Source organism: Notolepis coatsorum (genome assembly GCF_963971535.1).
Source record: "Notolepis coatsorum genome assembly, chromosome: 2".
Classification (NCBI taxonomy): Eukaryota; Metazoa; Chordata; class Actinopteri; order Aulopiformes; family Paralepididae; genus Notolepis; species Notolepis coatsorum.
The window spans coordinates 214,061,418-214,085,924 of record NC_140166.1 but is presented as its reverse complement, the minus strand read 5'-3'; the positions used below and the strand labels follow the sequence as shown (position 1 = coordinate 214,085,924).

Below are 24,507 nucleotides of genomic sequence, written 5' to 3'. Positions count from 1 at the left end.
ATCGATTGTTCACGTAGAAATAATTAACAGAGGATTGGACACCGCTGACACTGAATTATGCGGGGTTGGTCACTACTACTCGGGCCAGACATTATTATTATGAACTCAGCCTGGATGTGGACCGATGTGGCCATAAGACTGAGTTAAATCGATTGACCTGGACTTAGAGAGGAGCACCTTGCAATACTGAAATAGCAGAAATGACTGTATGTGTCTGTGTGGTGTGATAGGGAGGGATAACCCCTTGGTTATGTCTAAACACATCTCCCTCCCTCCATCCCTCCCCCCCTCCCCTGGGGCCTGTCTCCAGCTGTTCTGCTGCTGTCCACAACCATTACAGGCCTGCATTCAATACAAATAGGGCCTAGGCGCTTGCTTGCACACACATGCACACACAAGCCCCGCACTCAATACGAGGCCTTAGAATGGACATACACACAGGCACACTCATGCAAACGCACACACACCAGGTCCTGCACTCAATACACAGCCTTAGCACACACACACTCACATAATACAATGCAATAATTGGTTTCTGTGTCCCATTTCTGTTAAATCAATAACCCTCGACTTCCATTGGCCGTCAGCAGCCGAGGGGACAAAACAAGCGACTCATCTTCACAAGTCCCTTTCCAGATGGGTGCCCTCACCCTCCCTCTGTGACCATTGCCCCAGACCCTGTCCCACCGTTTTCCCGGGCATTGCATCCACGACATGGATACGACAGGGTTCCTATTCCTGTTCCCTGGAGCGTGAACGCCGGACCAAACACAGATTAAGACACGGCCGGTTAGGCCGTCTGAATATACGAGTCCATACTTCTTTCAAGGAGGCGGGTCAAAGGTAAAGGTGTTACGTGTCAAGACGGCGAGCGTCTTGAGAAATCATAACGGACATCAGCGGAGGTTCCCGGTTTGATTCCCGCTCCTCCCGGGCAGCATGTTGAAGTGTCCTTGAGCAAGACACTTAACCCCGGGCCCTAACTGTTCCCGATGAGCAGGTCGGCACCTTGCATGGTCGCCTCCGCCGTCGGTGTGTGAATGTGTGAGTGAGTGGATAAAATGTGAGGAACAAATTGTAAAGCGCTTTGGATAAAAGAGATATATAAATGCACCATTTACAGGAAATATACAGTAGAGTGCTGGTGAATATGTGAAACACCAGAAATACCTCCACACACAAAACTAAATCAAAACGTAATGTGCTATAGATCAGTGGTTCTCAACTGGTCTAGCCTCGGGACCCAATATTTTCCTTAGTCATTAAGTCACAATCCAAATTTTTTAACCACTATGATTTTTTTTTTTTTTTAAATAAGATTTTTGCAGTAATACACAATCTTTCATGCACTTAAAAACATGAAATGAACACAAAAAAGTGCAATAAAAGTACAACTAGGGCTAAAAACCCAATGAAATAAAATAATAATAATAAATAATATGCTTCTTAGCAGACTTCTTAGCTTAACATCACAGGGAACTAATGGGATAACTGGGGATGTTGTTTGCTCCTGACAAGAGCAGTGGCGTCATTTCAGTAAAAGCCAAGGTATGGCAAGGAGGGAGGGTGGGGGGTTGAAGGGGGGAACCCCTTGGTGTATTTTATTTTGTCAAATCAGTTGTGCAATAGTCACTTTTGGTGAGTTATTTCTATACAATTCACTTATATGACATTTAGGTATGACACAGGACTACAAAAGCATTTAGTATAGAAATGTGTCAACAGACTAAAGCAGAGAACCACAATATTTTGCATACAAATTATGCTGAGCAGAATGTAATATCATAACTGTCTATGTTATTTTTTATTGCAATTGAGCCAATTTTCCTTTAGGTATGGTTTTGAGGTGTGTTCAACAGAATGTAGTATCAAAAACACGTGCACAAAAAGTATGGGTTACTGAATGCTGAACGCACTGTTATAATCACTAAGCCATTGTAAGACCGTACCTGTGTCCCTGTATCACTTGTCTCTGCTGCCCTTTGACTAAAAAACGTTTGTATGTCCATTTTCCTTTTTTCCCCTGGCAGCATATTTGACCTATAGTAAAAACCTTTGCACCTATTAAAAGTCATCTAGTAAAAGTGAGATAATTGACTATATCAAAACATGCTATAGGGCTGTACCGAATAGTTCGAAGCTTCGTTCATAATGTTGACATTTTAATTCTAAATCAACATTCACATTTTCTTTTTTTTTAATAAATCTTTTGAATTTTTGTTTAAATATTAATTTGGCAAGGAATGGTGAGTGCCATACTTTGCCATACCAAAACGACGCCCCTGGACAAGAGTCTCAAAGTCTGGGGTGATGACAAAAGCAACTCTGAGGTCATACTCAATGTCCAATCTGTTTCTCTGCTTTGTCTTCAGTTGGACCAGAGCTAAGAAGCCACTCTCACAAAGATAGTTAGTGCAAAATGTTTTTTTGAAAAAAAGAAATTATAATTTTTTTTACTTTTTTATTTTTATTTTTACACACATCCGCGTGTATTTTTCACACTCAAAATGGCCCCGCGACCCACTTTTGGGTCGCGACCCACCAGTTGAGAAACACTGCAGATAACATTCAGCCACTCGATGTCACAATTGACTAGAGCTTCAGCACGTCATTTATCCAATCAGGTGCATTCCAATCAATTGTTTTTTTGGGGGGAAAAGCAATATCTTTCCGTTCTAAAAGCTCTGTGGATGTGTTTTTTTTTTTAATGATTACTCTAATCAATCTAATGATTACTGGACATTTTATCTATAGCTCCTTTAATTGTTCATTTCATGAACATTATCCAAAACAACCATTTTAATTACTGCAACCTCAAAGTAAACCTGGACCTAAAAAGGGGGCCAACATCACATGTACACTGACTACTAACTACTAATGCATGTATAGTTTCATTAAAGTGACAATATGTGTAAAAACACTACGAACTACTGGTGAATGTATAGTTTAATTAAAGTGACAATATGTGTGTAAAAACACTACTAACAACTGGTGCATGTATAGTTTCATTAAAGTGACAATAGTGTAAACAGACTTAACTACTGGTGCATGTATAGTTTCATTAAAGTGACAATATGTGTAAAAACACTACTAACTACTGATGCATGTATAGTTTCATTAAAGTGACAATATGTATAAAACACTACTAACTACTGATGCAGTTTAATTAAAGTGACAATATGTATAAAACACTACTAACTAGTACTGATGCATGTATAGTTTCATTAAAGTGACACTATGTGTAAACAGACTAACTACTGGTGCATGTATAGTTTCATTAAAGTGACAATATGTGTAAAAACACTACTAACTACTGATGCATGTATAGTTTCATTAAAGTGACAATATGTATAAAACACTACTAACTACTGATGCATAGTTTAATTAAAGTGACAATATGTATAAAACACTACTAACTAGTACTGATGCATGTATAATTTCATTAAAGTGACAATATGTGTAAACAGACTAACTACTGGTGCATGTATAGTTTCATTAAAGTGACAATATGTCTTTTGTTTAAACATTTCTATTAATTAATCAAGTTCTGGAGCTGGTGAGACAACACTAAGCACAGCTTACACTGAGCACCAGTGTAAGTGTTAGAGTAGTGTGGTGTCTCACCAGACCATTTGAGGCTAGAACGGCAAAGACGGGTACCGCATTGAAGCGCCGGTGGTGTCACTTTTCCCTGTACACGATCCAGAACTAGATCAAATACAAATACATGTTTAAAATATAACACAGTCACTTTAAGACCAAATAAAAAAATCCCACTTTGCCAAGTGAAGGGAGGGGGGGTGAAGGGAAGTTAAGGGAGAGAGAAATGAGTGCGAAACCGTAGGGCTGAAACAAAAAGTCAGTCAAACTCTGTTTAAGTTTATCCAGGATTCCAGTTTTATTCCTTCACAAATAAATAGACGAGAATGAAGATGGTACAAAACAAACAACCACCAAAAAAAGACTTTTAAGAGTTTAAGGAAGCTTTGTTTTCAGAAGGTCGGACAAAATGGACTTGAAAATGCTGGCTGTGTTGGATGAGACCGCGGTCCTCTCGCCTCGACGGTACCAGTGTCGGGACGAGTGAACAAACAACGGTTTTATTTTGCATGGGTTCAGTTCAGTTCATCCCACGGCCCCCGAAATCGATTCACCATCATGGGATAACAGACACACACACAGACAGACACAGACACACAGACACACACACGCTAGCCTTCACGTGCATTTCTCTGTTCCTTGTCCTGGTTGAGGACCCGATTGGCAGCTGACGGGAGAGAAAACAGAGGGCAGAAATACGGTTACTTTCACAGACGGGGGGCCAACTTTCAAAGGTTTGCTACTATGTCTGTAGAGTAGTGTTGCATGGTACACCGATAGTAGAAAAGGTACCCAGCTGTTAAAAACGGTTCAATACTCCATTGTAGGGCTGACCCTGATTAGTCGAATAGTCGACTAATCGATCGAAAGGAGCCGTAGTCAACTGCCAACCATAGTCGAATGCTATTTTTTTTTAAATATTATAATACATATATATATATATATTTTTTTTCATTCTTTCTTAAAGCAAAGAGGCCTAGAAGCGTGGCTAACACTAATGGCGCGCATACCAGAGAGGCTAACTGCCTAAGAAAATGGGCGAGGATTTCACCTGTCTAATGAACACACTAGACTAGACAAATATCAAGATGTATCTATCAGTGGACCAATTGCATGCTTTTGCAGAGGACAAGAAGCCTTCAGTCGATGCCTTCAGACATTAAGCACCCCCACAACCCAAATGGAATGATATTATAAAATCACATTTTTCTTTTAATAAATTTTTTTTTATAGTCTACTACCAGTCGACTATCGGAAAATTTTGTCCAATCAAAGTCGACTATACAAATCCTTAGTTGGGGACAGCCCTACTCCATTGTATTAGTATCGATACTTAATAATAGCCTGAGGCGTATTTTCTATGAGTTGAGTGGATACGTGACCGGAGTGGTGTATGTGTGAGAGAGCGCACGCTTTGCGTAGTGGGCGTATCAACAGTGTCAGCTGAATAGACATCCCTGAATCTCTCTCTCTAATAATTTTTCATGTTCGGTCATCTAACTCGATTTAATTCAAGACTTTATAGTTAATTAATAAAAATGTATCGCATTTTAAACACATATTTGATTTGATGCGAAAAGCTAAAATGTTCTATTCAAACGTATTTTGGTATATGAGTGAATCAATGAATATACATTATACATAAGGTTAAGCAGCTAAATCTTGTTGATTGAAAACTTTATTAACAGATTACAGAATGGGTACAATACAGTATGGGTCAATACACACAATTGTTAAAGGAACACGCCAACTTTTGGGGAAATTTGCTTATTTGCCATCTACCCTAGAGTTAGACAAGCTGATACATACCCTTTTCTTCTCTGTGCATGCATTAGGCTTAGGGAACAGCCGCACGTTAACCTAGCTTAGCGTCATTCACTGGAAGTAGGTGTGCCAGTGTAGCCTAGTTCCCAACAGTCACGAAATACACTCCAAAACGTTCCTGTAAACATGTTTTGACCTGTGTATTTACCACGTGGGAATTTTTTTAAATTTTATAATTAGACATTTTCGTTTTCTAAGTAGATATATACTCAGAACTATTTTTTGCCACACCACTGCTGCCCGAGCGCAGTGATTTCATCACCTCAATAGCCCAGTTTATATATGTAGTATATATCTGCTTAGAAAACGAAAATGTCTAATTATAATATTTCTTTCTCCACATGGCAATACTCTTATCATGGGAGTTGACCGATATGCTTGCTTTATTCAAATGTATGTTTATTAAATTAAATAAATAACCAAAATTACATTTATTTTTCTTGATATATGAACTGGTATGACTGAATGTTTGTACATGTTTACAATTAATGAAAAAAGATGAGTTTCAAGTTCAAGTTTCAAGTTGTTGTCATTTGTCACATTATGGTACATTATAGTGAAATGCTTGGTTCTGTATGACTGAGTGCTTCATACAGTAAACGTTAAAGAATAAGGACCAAACACTATACAAAATATACAATATACAAAACTAAAATGTACAAAATGCAAAAATTAGGTAGAGGTACAGTAGTGCAAATCCTTTAGTAATAAATATAAAATAAAATATGGTCTAGTGTTAAAAAGTGTTTAAAGTTGGCGGCTGGGTGGCGCAGCGGACATTGCGCTCGTTACCAACGCAAGAGACACCGGTCTCGAATCCGGCTGTCAGCGTTGCCTCCGGCTTGGGCCGGCCGTCATACTGACTCAATTGGCAGTCAGCGGGAGGGAAAGTCGATGGGTGGTAATCTGGTTGTTGTAAACAGCGACTCCTACAGGTCGGTCAGGGCGCCTGCACAGCAAAGACAGGAGATGGCGGGGGCAGTGTGAGCCTCCCACACGTTACACCTCGCCAATGAGAGTCCGCGCTGGCAGGTGAAAAAGAAGTGGCTGGCTGCCTCCACATGTATCGGAGGGGACATGTGATGGGCTTCTACTAGGGGTGGAACGGCTCACAAAATGGACGGTTCGGTTCGTATCACGGTTTTGGGGTCACGGTTTTCGGTTTGGTTCGATATACGTTGTTTTTTTATATAAAAAAAATTTAACACTCAAAATCTAAACATGCTTCTCATTTATTAAAAAAAAAGGTTTACAGTGTTACAGTGTTTACAGCCTTAAATAATGTTTGGCACACAAAGACCGAACTGACTGAAAATATAGGCTACATTTGTCAAAGTATTAACTTAGTGCAAACAAACAATATGCTCAGCCAGCACTAGACTTTCCTTTCTTTAATATAAACACAAAAAAACAATGTCAACAATGTTTAAATTCCCTGATTGTCAGTTCTTAATGGGAAGATTCGTTTTCGGCTTGAAATTAAAGTGCAGTATTTGAAATACAATGAAAGGAATATGGCTGGATTTCTTATCAAAGGGAAAAGTGTCACTGTTATTTAAAATAAATAAATAAACAAATTAGAAGGCCATCAATATAAATTGCAGCATACATCAAACTAACACACACACACTGTACTGTTTCAAAACAACACTGCTCTGTTCATTCTATTTTTTAAATACGTACATTATCTGTCTACATTTCTTTAGACTAACATTATTTAAATATTGAGTGCAACTGTGGTGGATTAACGTAATTCGGTGAGTTGGAACCATCTATGGGTTGGTGGGTCCGCACGGACATTTTAGTGTCACGGACCTTCAGCTCAGTCAACGTTATCAGCTCCGGTAACGTTAGGAGGAGTTCATAACATCAACATGCAGTGGAAAAGCGGCAATAGTCCCGGTTGGAGTTAGTAAAACACAGTTGTATGTTAGCCTTCTTGGATGTTGAATAAACGCCTATCATTGTCTTTAAACACCCCGCCTCTCAGACTCCCATTTTCTCCTCTGCTAGCTAGTAGCTACGATAACATTGCATTGACTGTATTAGCTGGCGGGCTACCATAGTTCAACGTGCGTTGTGTTGTACAAACTGCTAACGCTATGGCAAGATGTGTGTAGGCCTATGTAATGTTAATGGCTATGTTTTTAAAGTCGTAATGAAGATTGATTTATATTGTGCTTGCCATTTTTACACAAACTGACTAGCACCTCCAGTGCTGCTGCTACTGCTGCAGCCAGCGCTCACCTCTCCCGGCTCCGCCATTTTTTTTTTTTTATTTGCGCATCATCTTAACCGTACGATACACAGACGCCCCGAACCATGGGGGTCGTACCGTACGGTACACGGTTCGAATGCGTATCGTTCCACCCCTAGCTTCTACCCTCCCTACGACCGGCCAGTGGGGGGCACATGTGAGCAACGATCAGGACAGGGGAGGGAGAATTGGTACGAGAGGAAATTGGGATGAGAGAAAAATCACAGAAAAAGGAGGAGAAAAAGTAGGTAAAAAAAAAAGTTTAACGTGTCTAAAGTGAATGTTAACTCATTGTGCGCCAAAAACGAGATATCTTGTTTTTCTTACGTTTTTCCTTTTTTATTATTATTATTATTATTATTATTATTATTATTATTATTATTATTATTATTATTATTATTATTATTATTATTATTATTATTATTATTATTATTATTATTATTATTATTATTATTATTATTATTATTATTATTATTATTATTATTATTATTATTATTATTATTATTATTATTATTATTATTATTATTATTATTATTATTATTATTATTATTATTATTATTATTATTATTATTATTAATTATTTTTTTATTGATCTTTTTCCCCCTCCATTTTTCTCCCATCCCAATGTTAGTCGTTATGCCAATTCCCAATCCCCTTCCTGGTCGCTGCGCACTTACCCCCCACAGTCGGTCTGGGAGAGTGGAGGCTATCACATGCTTCCTCCGACACACGTCCAGCCAATCAACCGCTTCTTTTCACCTGGCAGCGCGGATTCTCATTGAGAGGGCGTAGCGTGTGGAAGGATCACACTATCCCACTCAAGTCCTATCCGCGCTTAGCAGGCGCCCCGACCGAACTGTAGGAGTCGCTGTTTACAACGACCCGGACCCACCCCGTCAGCTTCTCCCACCCTCTGATACAGCCAATTGTATTAGTGTGAACGGCCAGCCAAGCTGGTGACAACCCCGGAGCTGTGAGCTGGATTCGAACAGGCGAATCTAGCCGCTCCGGGGTTTGGTGACGAACGCAATCTCCGTTACGCCACCTGACCGCCCTATTATTATTATTCTAAACAGTCACGCGGACCTTAGTGTGTGTTCTAGGGACCTCCGTGTATGTTAGAATTGAAATAACGATTGAATCCCGACAGGTGGCTAGTTTAGTGTGGGGCCTCCCCACGCTGCAGCCGAGAGCACTCAAAGCACTAGGGAGCGAGCAGCAGTGAGTAGAGCTATGGAGACAATAGTATGGCTATGGCGATCGCGATCGCGACTTGAGACTATTATGAAGAGGATAAAACGATAACACTTATGGATGATAACATGGGTTTTCACCAGACTACACCGGACTCGGCACCTCTGGTAAATCATAAAAATACTATAGTCAAACCGCAGAGGAGGCAACATCATCTGTCGCGAGTTGCGAGCACCCCAGACTACAGCCAGCTAACGTTCGGCAATAGCGATCGCCTAGAGCGAACTATTGGAGATAATTATGACGATGACAAAGGTAACGTTTATTTTACCGAACCCCATCATAAAACATGCCTTTGTAATTATCCCAGCGTCGGAAAAAGACCCCCCCCCCCCTGGTGGCCCCGTGAACAGAAACATTCCATATATGGTCGTGTTTACCTTTGACCTGGAAATAATATAGATTTTTGAGGCGAGCAACCCGCACGAATATGCGTATGCTGCACAAAACACGTCATATCTCGTGTTCCATAAAATGAAACGTGTTATTTTGAAACAGGATGATTTTTTAGTATGGGATAGTGCACGAACGAAGGCATGTAGAAATAAACTGTTTTTTTTCCTGTCAAATCAGCCATATTATTGTCTCCATAGCTATAATATAGAATATAAGATGGGTCTGCAAACATCGTGAAAATTGTCAAAAAAGCTGGCTCCAGGGAGTAAAGATGGAAAAACAGTGTGGCAGTCACAGAGTTTTAAAGGTGAATGTTTCACAAGCTCTCCCTCGGCCACTACACAGTTGATACTCATATTGTCAGATAAGCGTCCTGTATCTACTCACCTGGAATAAGCACATGAGGGGGGGGGGGGGGTTGGTCTAGTTAATTATATATTATATAATGATTAGTTAATTAATAAATATACCAGCATTATAATCCTTTCTATATACCCGTTTATACACCTGCATATAACTCTGTATGATCGCATGTACAATAATGCTGTATATACTGTATATATTATTATATTTACAGTATATATATTTATCCACATCTGTCTGTCTATACCTGCAGATAATCCTCTTTACATACCTGTAGATACTATATCTATATATATCCCTTACCTACTCTTACTAGTTATACCGCTGGCCGGTATGACTTACTACCATAGTGTCTTTATACCTGTATCACTGTACATAATAATACTATACCACTGTACATACATGTGATTAGCATTATTACTCAGTACTCATTTATATATTTTATATCCGGTTTAATCACCTGTACATTGTACTTTATGTGCACTCTGGTTAGATGCCAAACGTATTTGCATTGTACTGTACTTGTGCTGAACAATGACAATACATTTTAATCTAATCTAATACAGCTTTGAATGTGAGCATTGTCAGCATTCAAAGCTGAATTAGATTAGATTAAAATGTATTGTCACTCAATTTCCTCTCTTCCAGTACACTAAGGATTTTCTTTTGCACAATTTGCATCTTTTTCTTTTGTTTAGTTAATCTTCTTGAGTGCAGAAAAAAAAAACGTAATGTGAATTACTGCACTTGGCAGCAGGTGCACGGATTCGAGTCCAGGAGCCCAGTTAGCACTAATGACCTGCAGTGAATGGAAGAGGAAGTGACCGGTGGATTCAATAGCAGCCTGCTTCTGTACCCATAAGATGTCCTCAAGAGTGCAGCCTCTTTTTAGCAGTCCTGGACTATGATTCAGATTAATCACTGGTGATAGATACAGGGGAGGAAATTAGGCAATTTTTCTCGCCAAATGCGAGTATTCTTTATGTTTGGCGAGTGATTCATGGAGAGCACTCGCCACACTGGCGAGTAGTAAACAAAACAAAAAAATCATTCTGCAATCTGCCTATTCGCTCACTGGCACAAGCCGAACTCTGACTCCCCCCCTTATGATTCCTCCCATTTGCGCCTCATAATAATCCATAACCAATGAACATCATCGTTGCGCTCTAAGCTCCTCCAATGAACACTCGTTTTCTAGAAGATGCCGCCCATCTAGGGGAAGTGGACAGACCACTCACTCAAGTCAACCAGCATTAGCCGGCTAGCTACCTAGCATGTAACAAGCTACTCATAACGCGCGTTCAACATAGTGAGCGGCTTTGCTTAAATGCAGCCGAGTGACATTTTATTATTACCGGGTTTCCCCCCATATCACCACTCGCCCATATGCCCTTCACAACGGTGATGTTGTCATACTCGTCATTCAGAATACACCTGCTGAACCCCTAGCGTTGACATGAGATTCGATTCCAATGTATTGTCATCATACAGCACAAGTACAGTACAACGGAATACGTTTGGCATCCAACCAGAGTGCAAATGTAACAAGTCAAGTTCAAGTTGTTTTATTTAGCTATTAGATTACAGTGAAATGCTTGGTTCTTTCACTGCCCAGCCCAGTCCAGCCCAACCCAGTCCAACCTAGACCAGGCCAACCCAGCATCTTTCACTGCCCAGTTGAGCCCAACCCAGTCCAGAATAGTTCCCTCTTTCATGTTAATATGTGATATCCTAATATTTTGAAGAGTAGAGACGGTGTGATTAATATATGTTTTATGCTAATATTGTGAAGAGTAGAGACACTTAATGTTTTATGGTAATAAATATTTTAAAGAGTAGAGACACGGTGTGATTATTACTATGATTGAAAATCAATTTAGACGAAGACATACAAAGAAGTAATTATCACAATTAGCGATTTATTTATGGCTGGTAAAAAATCTGTTTGGCTGGTAAAAAAAAATCATATATTCGCCAGTTGGCTGGTAAGCCAAAAAGTTAGTTTCCTCCCCTGGATAGATACGACACTCATCACTGTGTCCTTTATGAGAAGGTTGGTTGGCCCTCTCTGACGGAGAGGCGCAACAAACACTGGTTCATTTTTAAGGCCCTTATTGGTAAGCTGCCTCCTTATACTACATCATTATTGGTAAGCTACCTCCTTATACTACATCATTATTGGTAAGCTACCTCCTTAATACATCATTATTGGTAAGCTACCTCCTTATACTACATCACCTGGCACGGTGGTGTCGGGAGAACAGCCTCTCCCTGAACATCAGCAAAATGAAAGAGATGATTGTGGACTTTAGGAGGTCGGGGCCAGGGACTACAACCCCCCCAGCATCGTTGGGGCACCGGTCGAGAGAGTGAACAGTTTTAAGTACCTCAGAGTCCACATATCAGAGGACTTGACATAGACCACACACATTGACAGTGTAGTGAAGAAGGCATGGAAACACCTCTACTTCCTTAGGCGCCTAAGGAAGTTCAAAGTGAGTCAGAAGATCCTCAAGAACTTCTACTCGTGCACAATAGAGAGCATCCTGACTGGTAACATCACCTCCTGGTTTGGGAATAGCACCGTACAAGACCGCAGTAGACTACAGAGAGTGGCCCGTTCAGCCGAACGCACAATTGGAGGTGGGCTTCCCACTCTCCAGGACATCTATAACAAGCGTTCCAGGGCTAAGGCTAAGAGAATAATCAAAGACTCTAGTCACCCAAACAAATGCCTCTTTGAACTGCTGCGGTCAGGCAAGCGCTACCGGAGTCTCATGGCCAGTACAGAGAGACTCAGAAAGAGGTTCTATCCCCAGGCCATCAGGATGCTCAATGACAATGACACTATGTAACAACCCATCATCTACACTCACTGCACACACATCCACATGTACACACTCACTTTAAACAAACACTCACCTTACCACTCACTCTACTCACTTTAGACACTTTCTGCATTGTACCTCACTGTTACTCATTTTACTCTGTATTGTATATATGTATATTGACTGAACATTCCTTTACTTAAATTTTACTTACTTCTTAATTAAGTTTTTTACTGTATGTAGCACACTCTCAGGGGCTTATAGAGAGAGAGTCTCCGAAATCCGTCCGGCCACTCGCTTATCGTTGCGGGACTCAAGACACACGTCCATGTGTAGCGATCGCTGCCATAACTCAATAATTGACATGATTTGGGCGTGTATTAGTATTATACAAACCGGAAATGGATCCCCTCGATCCCCATCACATAACTGGGATCCGTTTGCTCCAGTATCATCGCCCAACGGTAAGAGGAGGCTGCCATGAGTTTCAGCGTTTTTGTTTATTATTAGCGATGCAAACTGCTCTGATCTATATATCACCCATACTACATAAATCATTTAACGACGATCACGGAATTATAAACGACCCCCCCCCCCCCCCCCGTTCACCCGCGCATGATCAGTCATAACGTTTAGGACCATGTACAGTTGACATTTTTAATATAGCGTGTATCGGCAACAAATGGCATTTGATAATGTATATATGCATTTATGCCTATATCTCACGTTCTAGGATTTACTGCAGAAAACGATAAAAACATATTTATATTCTAGACGGTATTTTTTGTATGAATGTGTGAATGAAAAAGTAAAACGTTCCTACATCCTGAACGATAGATAATCGATGTTGAATGGGCCATAGTAATGTCAATATAGCAATACAATTTAAAAAGTTATAGCCCTGCAAAGAAGGTAAACATCTCCATAGGCTTAGACTGGTGGCAGTGATCAAACATTGATGAATATAAGCGTGGCAGAGAAAGTGTTAAGGTCCCCTGAGTTTGCTCTGAACACGGTAAATCTGCATTTTGCTCCGATGCCCCTCTAGCTCATGGAATGAACTCCAACAGTCCTTAAAGCTTGAGATTCTCCCCTCTGTTGCAGAGTTTAAAACCAAACCTTCCAACCTTTGTCAATCAAGTTGTCGATGGCAGAACAATGCACTTTTAGTGTTCTTGCAGAATGCAATTTCTTTAAAGATACCCAATACTGTATTACTATATTATGTGTTAACAATACCGACAAAGTGCAGATTTGGTTTCCCCCCACTTTTTTAATGCAGATAGGCGGTTTTGCTCGTCAGCTATTTTTTTTAACTATATTTTTATGGCATTTTCTGCTTTATTGTGGATAGGACAGTTTGGAAATTGGGAGAGAGAGAGAGAGATGGGGAGGACATGCAGCACATGTCCTGGGCCGGATTCGAACCCAGGCCGCTGCGGTTACGCAGAACGTATATACGTGGTGCGCCACCGGGGCGCCCCGAGGCCATTGGCGCGTTTAATTTATTTTTGTCTTATTGTTTTTTTTTTTTATCTACTTTTTCTCCCCATTTTCTATTTTTCTCCCTTCCCCAATTTCGTATATTGTCCAATTCTACCCTCCCCTGTCTCGAACGTTGTTGGCCATGCCTCCCACAAGCCGGCTGCAATGTAGACAAAGCCTTGCATCACGTGTCCCCTCCGGTACTCGAGGAGGCAGCCCTCGCATCTTTTCACCTGCACAGCGCGATCTCTGTGGCGAGGGTCTGCGTGGGAGGGACACACCGCCCCCGTCGCTTCCTGATTCTAATTATTTGTCTTATTGTTATGACTTTATATGCTGTGATTTTATGCCTTTTTTTTTTTGCTCAATTCTGTATGTAAACTCGACGTGACCGTAATTGAGGGAAACCTCAGTTGCCTTTCGAGTTTGAAATTGAATGACATATTTGAATCATGGGTGTGTGTGTCTCACCCTCTTTGGTGACGGTCTCTGCCATGTTCTTGGCCCTGTCGCTCAGGTTGGTGACCACAGTGTCCATGGCGGTCTGGTGCTTCAGGAAGAATGGACGGACGACGCGTTGGTACAGAACGGAGGAACCGTTCAAAGACCCTGGAGCCATACACCACACCAAGAACACACACTGTGGGGGGGGGGGGGGGGAGAGAGAGAGAGAGAGAGAGAGAGAGAGAGAGAGAGAGAGAGAGAGAGTGAGAGTGAGAGTGAGAGAGAGAAGCATCCATACTAACCGTTCAGTGCACCGTCACATGCAGTAGGAAGCACAAACACTGGACATTCAGTTTTAAACACACTCCCATACTACCTTACTACCATACTACCATACTGAGGCCGGACGCTCAGTGCTGTGGTGGAACTGGACTCATCAATTGCATCGTAGACGGATCTTCATGATCAATATGGATTTAATATTGAAACACATGGTACAAACAAGGTAGATTAAGGCCTTGTCCAGACTTAAACGATTTTGATCCGTTTAGTTTTCATTTCGTTTTAAGGTTTCCGTAAAAACGAAACGTCTCAAGATAATAAGTGCATGCCACAAATTTACAAAATAAATGTCTTTCCCATTTCTTTTATTTTGAAAACCCCAGACCGGAAGTGTTACTGTATATTGTCTGTTGCTAGCAGCTTAACTTGTGTCGGCCGGTTCTGTGCTTTTCGAGCTAACGTAACGTCATTAGTTTCCAAAGGAGAGGAGAGAAAGACCGCGGCTCACATGCAGCTCAAACTACCTGTTGGAATAAATTAATTGATTGATGTTTAACTTGTCCCTGTGTGTGTCCAGTCATTTCGACTAGCAAACGTTGTATTTAACGTTACCTCAGGATACCACTGTCTATTGTATTTAGTTGGTTAGTTATTTAGATAATGTGGATAGCATTTTGAATAGCATCAATGCTAGCTGGCTGGATACAGCTTTATTTACTAAATTATGGAGGCTTTTAATCGTCAAGGTAAGAGAGGATTTGTCATGATCAACTGAAGGTGTATGCTATGGAACAATATGTGCTTGGGTTTTCAGAAAAAGGCCAGCTATGTGACGCTAATTATTTAGCTAATATTGATAGCATCGCTTGCTGGCTACAGCTCAACACCATGCCATGGGGATACTATTTACTAAATTATGGAGGCTTTTTAATCGTCAAGGTAAGAGAGGATTTGTCATGATCAACTGAAGGGGTATGCTATGGAACAGTATGCTTGGCTACTACTTGGGTTTTCAGAAAAAGTACATTTAGCTGTAAAAGCCCGATCAAGCTCTGTAACACTGTTTTTTTGTGAACAAATGTTTTTTATTTTCTCTTTTTTTTAAATGAAACAAGTCAAACAATACAGTAACAGTAATAATCAACAATAACTCGCAGGACAATAACAGAAATAATAATAACAATAATGACAGTCCGGTAATTAAATCAGAATGAAAATAGACTAAAAGACTTGAAAATAATAAATACAATACCATGGACACTCGCTCGCATCCCAGTGTTTACACTCCTGTTTAGCCTTGTCAGTGTTTATACTCCTCTGTTTAGCACCTCATCACAGTGCAGAATAATGAAAGACCCTCACCACCCCAACAACAGCCTGTTCATGCTGCTGCGGTCAGGCAGACGCCTGCGAACCCCAGCTACTAGGACAGAGAGGCTTCGGCTCAGCTTCTTCCCCCAGGCCATCAGAGCCTTGAACACTGAACTCTCCACACTCAAGCACACATGAGCACACACACACGATACACACACTGTACACGCTCACACACTAGCAGCCACTTTAACATGAGCAAGCACACACTCATGCTGCACACGCCCACACTTATGGCCACTAAGGAAAGGTCACTTTAAAAATAGTATAGTAACAGTAACAGTGTATTGCACTACCAAAGGACCTAGCATGTCCTCCATGCTCTGTAAATAACTTATGTACAAATACCGATATGCCCTACTATGTTACTGTTTATTGCACAATGTTGTTTTATTGGATTCCATTATATGTTGTTACTACTGTATTGCACATCGTTGCGGGCAAGACCACCCACATTTCATTGTATACTTGTATGCCGTGACAAATAAAACTCTTGACTTGACTTGACTTATACTCCTCTGTTTAGCCTCGTCAGTGTTTATACTCCTCAGTTTAGTCCCTCATCAGTGTTTATACTCCTCAGTTTAGTCCATCATCAGTGTTTATACTAGGGGTGGGAATCACCAGTTTCATCACGATACCATACGATATCGATTCTTTGGACAACGATACGATATTTGCCGATATCACAAAGTCTGCCACGATACGATACGATTCGATTCAGGTGCCTGCGATCGATATGAGGCGATATTATGTGCCCATTTAACACAATCAGTCACATTTAGATCAACTCAAAAGAGGCAACGGAAATATCAATTGACGTTTTTATTTTTGAGCTCTTCCAGACATTTAAATGAAAAACAATCTATTGTTTTTAATACAAATAGACCTCCTGTTCACTGTAAAGTGCCAAGTTTTTATATATTGAGCTTTAAACTTTTAAGTAAAATGTTTTGGAACTCACAACACGCAAGCTAAAACCCCTTCCTCTCCCAAACTGTTCCTACAATTGTTTTATGTTGCATGATGATCATGAATACATTTATTATGTATTCATGTTTAAATATCAACATTATCTGTCCATCCTCAGTAACACACGCACACACACACACAGAATGCCCCTCCCCCAGTCCCCCACAGAAAGGTAGAATGCCCCCGCCTCTCCTCCTTCCCCTCTCCTCTCTCCTGTTCTCTCTCACGGTTAGCTGCTTAGCTTAGTTAGCTTAAGCAGCAAACGTAACGTTAATTTAGGTCTGCCCATGCGACGTGGGCATAAAGGAATGGCGACGATGCAAAGCATGTTAGATGCATTTGACCCATTGCGGGGAAAAAACTGCACAGACTTATATCGGGTCGCAAAATAGACGCTCTGTAGCGCTGTTCTGCTGTAATGTCTACACAGAGTTTCAGACTACTGGGCGCGGGCGGATATGACGTCGCCGGATTTTCAAAATAAGAGTATCGCAATATGAATCGATCTTTTTACGTTGCATCGATCCTATTTGATTATTGATAATAGATCGATATATTGATCTGGATCGATGTATCGTCCCACCCCTAGTTTATACTCCTCCGTTTAGCCTCGTCAGTGTTTATACTCCTCTGTTTAGCCTCGTCACAGTGTTTATACTCCTGTTTAGCCTCGTCACAGTGTTTATACTCCTCCGTTTAGCCTCGTCACAGTGTTTATACTCCTCCGTTTAGCCTCGTCACAGTGTTTATACTCCTCTGTTTAGCCTCGTCACAGTGTTTATACTCCTCTGTTTAGCCTCGTCACAGTGTTTATACTCCTCCGTTTAGCCTCGTCAGTGTTTATACTCCTCCGTTTAGCCTCGTCACAGTGTTTATACTCCTCCGTTTAGCCTCGTCACAGTGTTTATACTCCTCCGTTTAGCCTCGTCACAGTGTTTATACTCCACCGTTTAGCCTCGTCACAGTGTTTATACTCCTCCGTTTAGCCTCGTCAGTGTTTATACTCCTCCGTTTAGCCTCGTCACGGTGTTTATACTCCTCCGTTTAGCCTCGTCACAGTGTTTATACTCCTCCGTTTAGCCTCGTCACAGTGTTTATACTCCTCCGTTTAGCCCCTCATCAGTGTTTATACTCCTCCGTTTAGCCTCGTCACAGTGTTTATACTCCTGTTTAGCCTCGTCACAGTGTTTATACTCCTCCGTTTAGACCCTCGTCACAGTGTTTATACTCCTCCGTTTAGCCTCGTCACAGTGTTTATACTCCTCCGTTTAGACCCTCGTCACAGTGTTTATACTCCTCCGTTTAGCCTCGTCACAGTGTTTATACTCCTCCGTTTAGCCTCGTCACAGTTGATGAAGTCCTTCCGTTTACCTTGCCAGCGTAGTAGAAGGGAACCCAGAAGAGGAAGAGGTCGGAGAAGTGCTCCACGATGCTGAAGCAGCCGTACACCACCCAGTACGTCAGCCACTGTGTGTCGTCGTCCTTCTTGCTGCTCTCAATGGCCTTGATGCTGAGTGGACAACGGGACAGATAAAGTTCACCGGGTTAATGCCGATTGGATAACACAGGACGGGACAAGTTCACCATGTCTAACGGTCAGATGATCAACGGTACACCAGAGCCTTGATGTTGCAAGACAAAAAGACACATGATGCGATGCATCTGGAGTACATTTATATATATGAATAAAAGTTATTGGACAATTGGTTGCTCAGCTGTTCAATGGCCAGGTGTGTGTTATTATTTACAAGGAGCAGATAAATGGTCTAGAGTTCATTTCAAGTGTGGTATTTGCATTTGGAATCTGTTTGCGGTCAACTCTCAACACGAGGTCCAAAGAGCTGTGAACAGGCCTACACTGTTCAACTGATTAGGCTGAAAAACCAAAACAAAAACTAAAAGTTTCCTCTTTCCGCGGTCCATTTGATTTGACAAGAGTGTAAAATAAATAAATAAATAACGTCCATTGTGACACAGAGAACTGCTTAACAAAGAGGTCGGAAGTGGACTGAGCGAAAGGAGAAGTATCAAACCCAAAGGGGAGGAGTCTCAATAAGGAGTAGTCTTTTAGTGTCTGTGAGAATTAGAAGTGTGTTCAAATGCTCTACATTCCTACTTTTTGTACCCTTTCCTTAAAGTGTAGGAAAGGTGCGGTTAGGCGGCTGAGTGGCGCAGTGGGCAAGGCGCTCGCCACTAACGCAGGATATGCTGGTATCGAGCCCAGCTCTCGCCGTTGCTACCGGCTTGGCCGGTCGTTCACACTAACACAATTGGCAGTATTAGAGGGTGGGAAAGCCGGTGGGTGGGGATCGGACGTTGTGGACAGCGACTCCTACAGGTCGGTTGTGTGATGCCTGTACAGCAGAAACAGGAAGTATCGGGGGCAGCGTGAGCCTCCCACGCGTTACTCCTCGCCACTGAGAGTCCGCGCTGTCTGGTGAAAAGATGAGACAGGCTGCCTCCTCGTGTACCGGAGGGGACACGTGATGCAAGGCTTGCTTCTATCCTCACTACAGCCGACCAGTGGGAGGCATAGTCTAGCAACGTTCAAGACAGGGGAGGGGAGAATTGGAATCACGAAATTGGGATGGGAGAAAAATAGAAAAATAAGGAGAAAAAGTGAAAGAAAACAAAATACAGTAGAGTAAAAGTATAAAGTTACGTAAAATGTAAATACTAGAATCCCCCCCCAAAAAAAAAAAAAAAGGAAAGGTACGGTTAATACTTACGATAAATGGGCTGGATAGACGAAGCCAATCAGGTTGCAAAGGAGTGAGGCACCCACCCAAACCCAAAGAGACCCAAAGAGAAGATACAATCCAACAAATGACACGATGCCTAGAGAGAGACAGAGAGGGAGAGAGAGAGAGAGAGACAGACAGACAGACAGACAGACAGACAGACAGACAGACAGACAGACAGACAGACAGAGACAGACAGACAGACAGACAGACAGACAGAGAAAATGGAAGAAAGAGAAACAGGATTAGCATGAAAAGTGAGAGGGACAGGCGCAGGGACTGTTATTTCAGCTATTATTTATTAAAAAAGTACCTATAGCTCTACCAACAGTTGAGCATGATGACAACTTGACTGGTTGTAAAGAAATAAAGACTATTAAAAAGACTTCCATTATAACTTTGAACATAGAGCATTTCCATTTTTTCCCCAAGCCTGTATAATATACATTCCAAACTCCAGAACTTTGCAGTGTCCAAAATGAACCCTGTAAACAGAGACCGATAGAGTGACCATGTGAAATATAATCTACAGGCATGTGAAACATACCACATACTGCTCAATTAGGCTGCGTTCAGTAGAAAGCTATCTGGCTGCAAGCTAGCCTAGTTTAGCACAATTGAATGGAAGCGGATAGCTTTCTACTGAACGCAGGAAATTGGTATCCATCTTCTTGTCTGACTTTGGAGCAGAGGGTAAGTGCACTTCCCACAATGTTGGGTGTTTGTTTAACCTCTTAACTCATTCACCGCCATACCCGATATTTCTCGGGTTATCTCGCCAGCGGTTGAGATTAAATTTTTTCGATGTTCCTATTCTAAACACTCACACGGACATCTGTGCCTCATTCTGGGACCTTGAAATTGCAATGCCGATCGAATTCCAATAGGTGGCAGCAGTCTCTCCCTATATTGTAACACAGATGTAACACAGAGAGAGGGAATCTGGTGCGGCCGGGTAGTGCAGCGGACTAAGCGAATCCGGCTGTGGTGCCTCCGGCTTGGCCGACCGTCCATACTAACACAATTGGCAGTGTTAGCGGGTGGGAAGCCGGCGTGGGTGGGTCCTGGTCGTTGTAAACAGCGACTCCTACAGTTCGGTCTGGGCGCCTGCACAGCAAGGGAAGGATCTAGGAGAGGTAGTGTGACCTTCCACACGTTACACTCTCCCAGTGAGAGTCCGCGCTGCCAGGTGAAAAGAAGCGGTGGGCTGGCTACACATGTGTCGGAGGAAGCATGTGATAGTCTCTGCCCTCCCAGACCGATGGTAGGGGGTAGAGTGCGGAGCGACCAGGAAGGGGATTTGGAATTGGCATAACAACTAACATTGGGATGTGAGAAAAACGGAAAAAGAAAGGGGGAATCTGGTGCTCTTAGCACCTTGGGCAACCTGAATACATCTCGGCTAGGAAAGGTACACCGCTTCATCCCAGGTACATAAACGATCACACAGAGAGCGATCAAAGAGTGTTGGCGTTGTTGAGTATTGAGAGAGAGAGATTATGCTGCAAAATGTAATGTCATGCTGAATAAACGTTCAGAGTTCTCTTTCAACACACCGCCTCAATCAATCAATCAATCAAATTTATTTATATAGCACATTTAGACATGACACTTGTCAACCAAAGTGCTTCACATAGCTAAGAACAAAGAAAAGTATACAGAAAAAGAAAAAAAAACTGATAGACAAAGGAAAACAGAACAACATGTCAACAAGCAAGGCAAGAGTCAAAGTGAGTCAGGGAAGGCCAGGCGATATAGGTGGGTTTTGAGTTTCGATTTAAAAGACTCGATGGAGGGGGCAGATTTAATGGACATGGGGATGCTGTTCCAGAGGTCAGGGGCTGTGACCGCAAAAGCACGTCCCCCCCCTAGACTTGAAATTAGACAGTCTCCCATCCCTCTGCACTGTCTACACACCACAAATTTTGTGACTGCTCGGTGACAGTCGTTCACCTTTTCCTGAGTCATTTTACGCCGCTGTGCTAGGGTGAAAGGATTTTCCTGAGGTGCGCGAGAAGAACCACTAGCTGCAGCCTCAGTCTGATTGTCATCATCTAAATTGGATGAAATGGGAGAATATTTATACAGTGAAAGCATTCGTTTTTCATTTAGGTTTTTCCTAGTCAAGGAATCAAATAGTCTGCTATGGCTGCATGCGTGGCGCTAACGTTATTGTTTTAAAATGCGCAACTGTCGGAAAAACATGGCATCGATAAGAGGCATCGATAGTCACGGAGGCATGCGATTCCAGGAATCTGACAATTAGGAACCCATCGATTCCCATCCCTAACGTGCATAGTATGTTCAGATGGACTATTCATCATGAATTAGGGATGTCCGATATTATCGGCCGATCGATATTATCGGCCGATATCGGCAGTAAAATGTGATATCGAAAAATATCGGTATCGGTAAAAAAAAAAAAAAAAACAATAACAATATTTGTTATATATATATCCAGTGAAATGATTAGTTACCTGAAATTATTCAGTTTTTTTGGGGGGGGAAACCCTGCATATATCGGTATCGGTTGATATCGGTATCGGAAATTAAGAGTTGGACAATATCGGAATATCGGTATCGGTAAAAAAGCCAATATCGAGCACCCCTATCATGAATGCTCAATTATATTTGATGCACGTGTCAACCACCTGTCCAAATGATGTTGTCTTAATGTCTGTTTCATGCAATTTAAACAAACATGTGAACCAGAGGCAGAGAAAGACAGGGAAAGGTTGGAGGAGGGAGATGCCAGTAGCCTAGGATGGAAACAGGTGTGTGTGACGACGACCAACCAGTGCCACTGCACAACAGAGTACAAACAAACGGCACAAAAAGTAATTAGAGCATAGATATGTTGTACCGTACGTCTGCATGCACAAATATATGAAAGAAAAACATTAGAAAATGAGACCCATTGTTTTGCATATTGACTTGACACAAAAGTAAACTAGCGGGATTGTGTTTTGTTATTTGATGATTCGTTGATTGATTAGCTCGATGCATTTTCAATTGTATGTTATTTCGGACAAATGGGGGCCGCTTGACCGCAAATTCCCGGCCTGCTTTTTGTAGCCAGTACACCCCTCCTGGGTGTCCAGACGTGAGGGACACCCAGGGGGTGCAGCAGAGTGGAGTCACCTGACCCTAGAGTCGTCCTCCATCTCAGCCACCACCGACTGGATATTTCAGGACTTCAAACATTTAAAACACCCGCTCCGAGACCAGCTGTTGGCACCGGGGGAATAATCAGCGATGAAATCACCGGTAATATGTTGATACATGCGGCCATAATAGAAAGTGATTTATATCCACCAGCTTCGAAGCCAATCTCTATGACCTATATGACTTTGACAACCTAGGATGGTTTAGGGCCCGGTCTACAAGATACACTACACACCACTAAGGTACCCACCATGTACATGTCAAATAAATCATGCTGCAATTCGAAACTGGCCCCTGTAAATGTCCAAACCCAACCCCCTCCCCCCAACCCCCTCCAACGTACAGTTTCTTCCCCCTCAAATGTATATACTCTCTTTTTAAAAACTGTCTCCTAATCAGAGTTTCCAACGCCATGCAGGTCTATGTGACAGGCGTTGCTTGTACTATTAAACAGTACTGTATATATTTGTAGATCTGGTATGTCATAAATGTCTGGATGTAACTAACAGTATTACTGTCTATCTGTATGTTATGATGAATTGAAAATGGGGGACCCTGATGTAAACAAGACGAAAGTCTTTCTCTGGTCTGCGTCCCCTTAAAAATAACAATTGTGTGTATTGAGCCTTACTGTATATTGTACCCATTCTGCAATCTGTTAAAGTTTTTCAATCAATCAATCAACCTTGGATTCGATGGCGGGGGGGTTATGAAATGAGCCGGCGATGCAGCGTATTATGATATCATACAGAAATGAATTGAAACCGCCTGTAGACTAATATTAGCAGACGGATAGGACCACGGTCACCAACTGCCAAGTTTCCCAACGAACACTATTAATTTAACCAGATCGCCAACTACTGTAGCCAACGGAGAATGTCACAACAAGTGCTAAGTTGGCGAACTAGCCTAGGCAAGTCCCAGTGTCATCTCTTATAATAATAATAATAATAATAATAATAATTTGTATTTACCTGAAGCGAGATACTTCTTCTGGACTCCAGTCTTCTGCTCCAGCGTCGACAGCAGGTCGGTCACGAAGTTCTTCTGGTTCAGAAGAGCCTCATAACGGTCATTCATTTGAGCCAACATATTCGGGCCTCTCTTCAAGCTGACAGCTACATTCTGTCCCTACCAACAGGCATGTTTTATAGTTTCAGAATCCACATACAGTATAAGTCTGGGCACGCCCATTTGGTCAAGCCAGTTGGTCAACTGGTCCTAGGAGACAATGGTCACCGGGTATTTGAGTGAGTGGATGTTAATTAATGTGACTTGTTTGGAAACCCGTTCTAATCAACATCAGTGAGTTTCTATGTGTGTGTGAGTGTCTGTGTGTCTCTGTGTGTCTCTCAGTGTGTGTGTGTGTTTGTGTGTGTGTGTGTGTGCGTGTTACTCTGGTTTCGTAGGAGAATTATTTGGCACAAGTGTTGCTACATCTTTAGATCTCGGAGGTTACTTCTGTGAGCGGACTCATGGTCTCATAGCGTCACAGCAGAGACACAGAGATCATGTATATACCCGT

At 41.9% G+C, this 24,507-nt stretch overlaps 1 protein-coding gene across 1 annotated transcript; it reads right to left on the bottom strand.

The window, feature by feature from the left end:
• Positions 1 to 3,985: 3,985 nt before the first annotated feature.
• On the bottom strand, positions 3,986 to 24,075 carry LOC311222955 (receptor expression-enhancing protein 5-like). The gene is made up of 5 exons (XM_084307627.1): positions 23,957 to 24,075; positions 19,806 to 19,914; positions 18,448 to 18,586; positions 14,479 to 14,647; positions 3,986 to 4,267 (listed from the first exon to the last, which is right to left on the bottom strand). The coding sequence occupies exons 1-5, from the start codon at positions 24,072 to 24,074 to the stop codon at positions 4,212 to 4,214; spliced, it is 591 nt and encodes a 196-aa protein (XP_084163753.1). The 5' UTR covers position 24,075; the 3' UTR covers positions 3,986 to 4,211.
• Between the last annotated feature and the right edge of the window lie 432 nt (positions 24,076 to 24,507).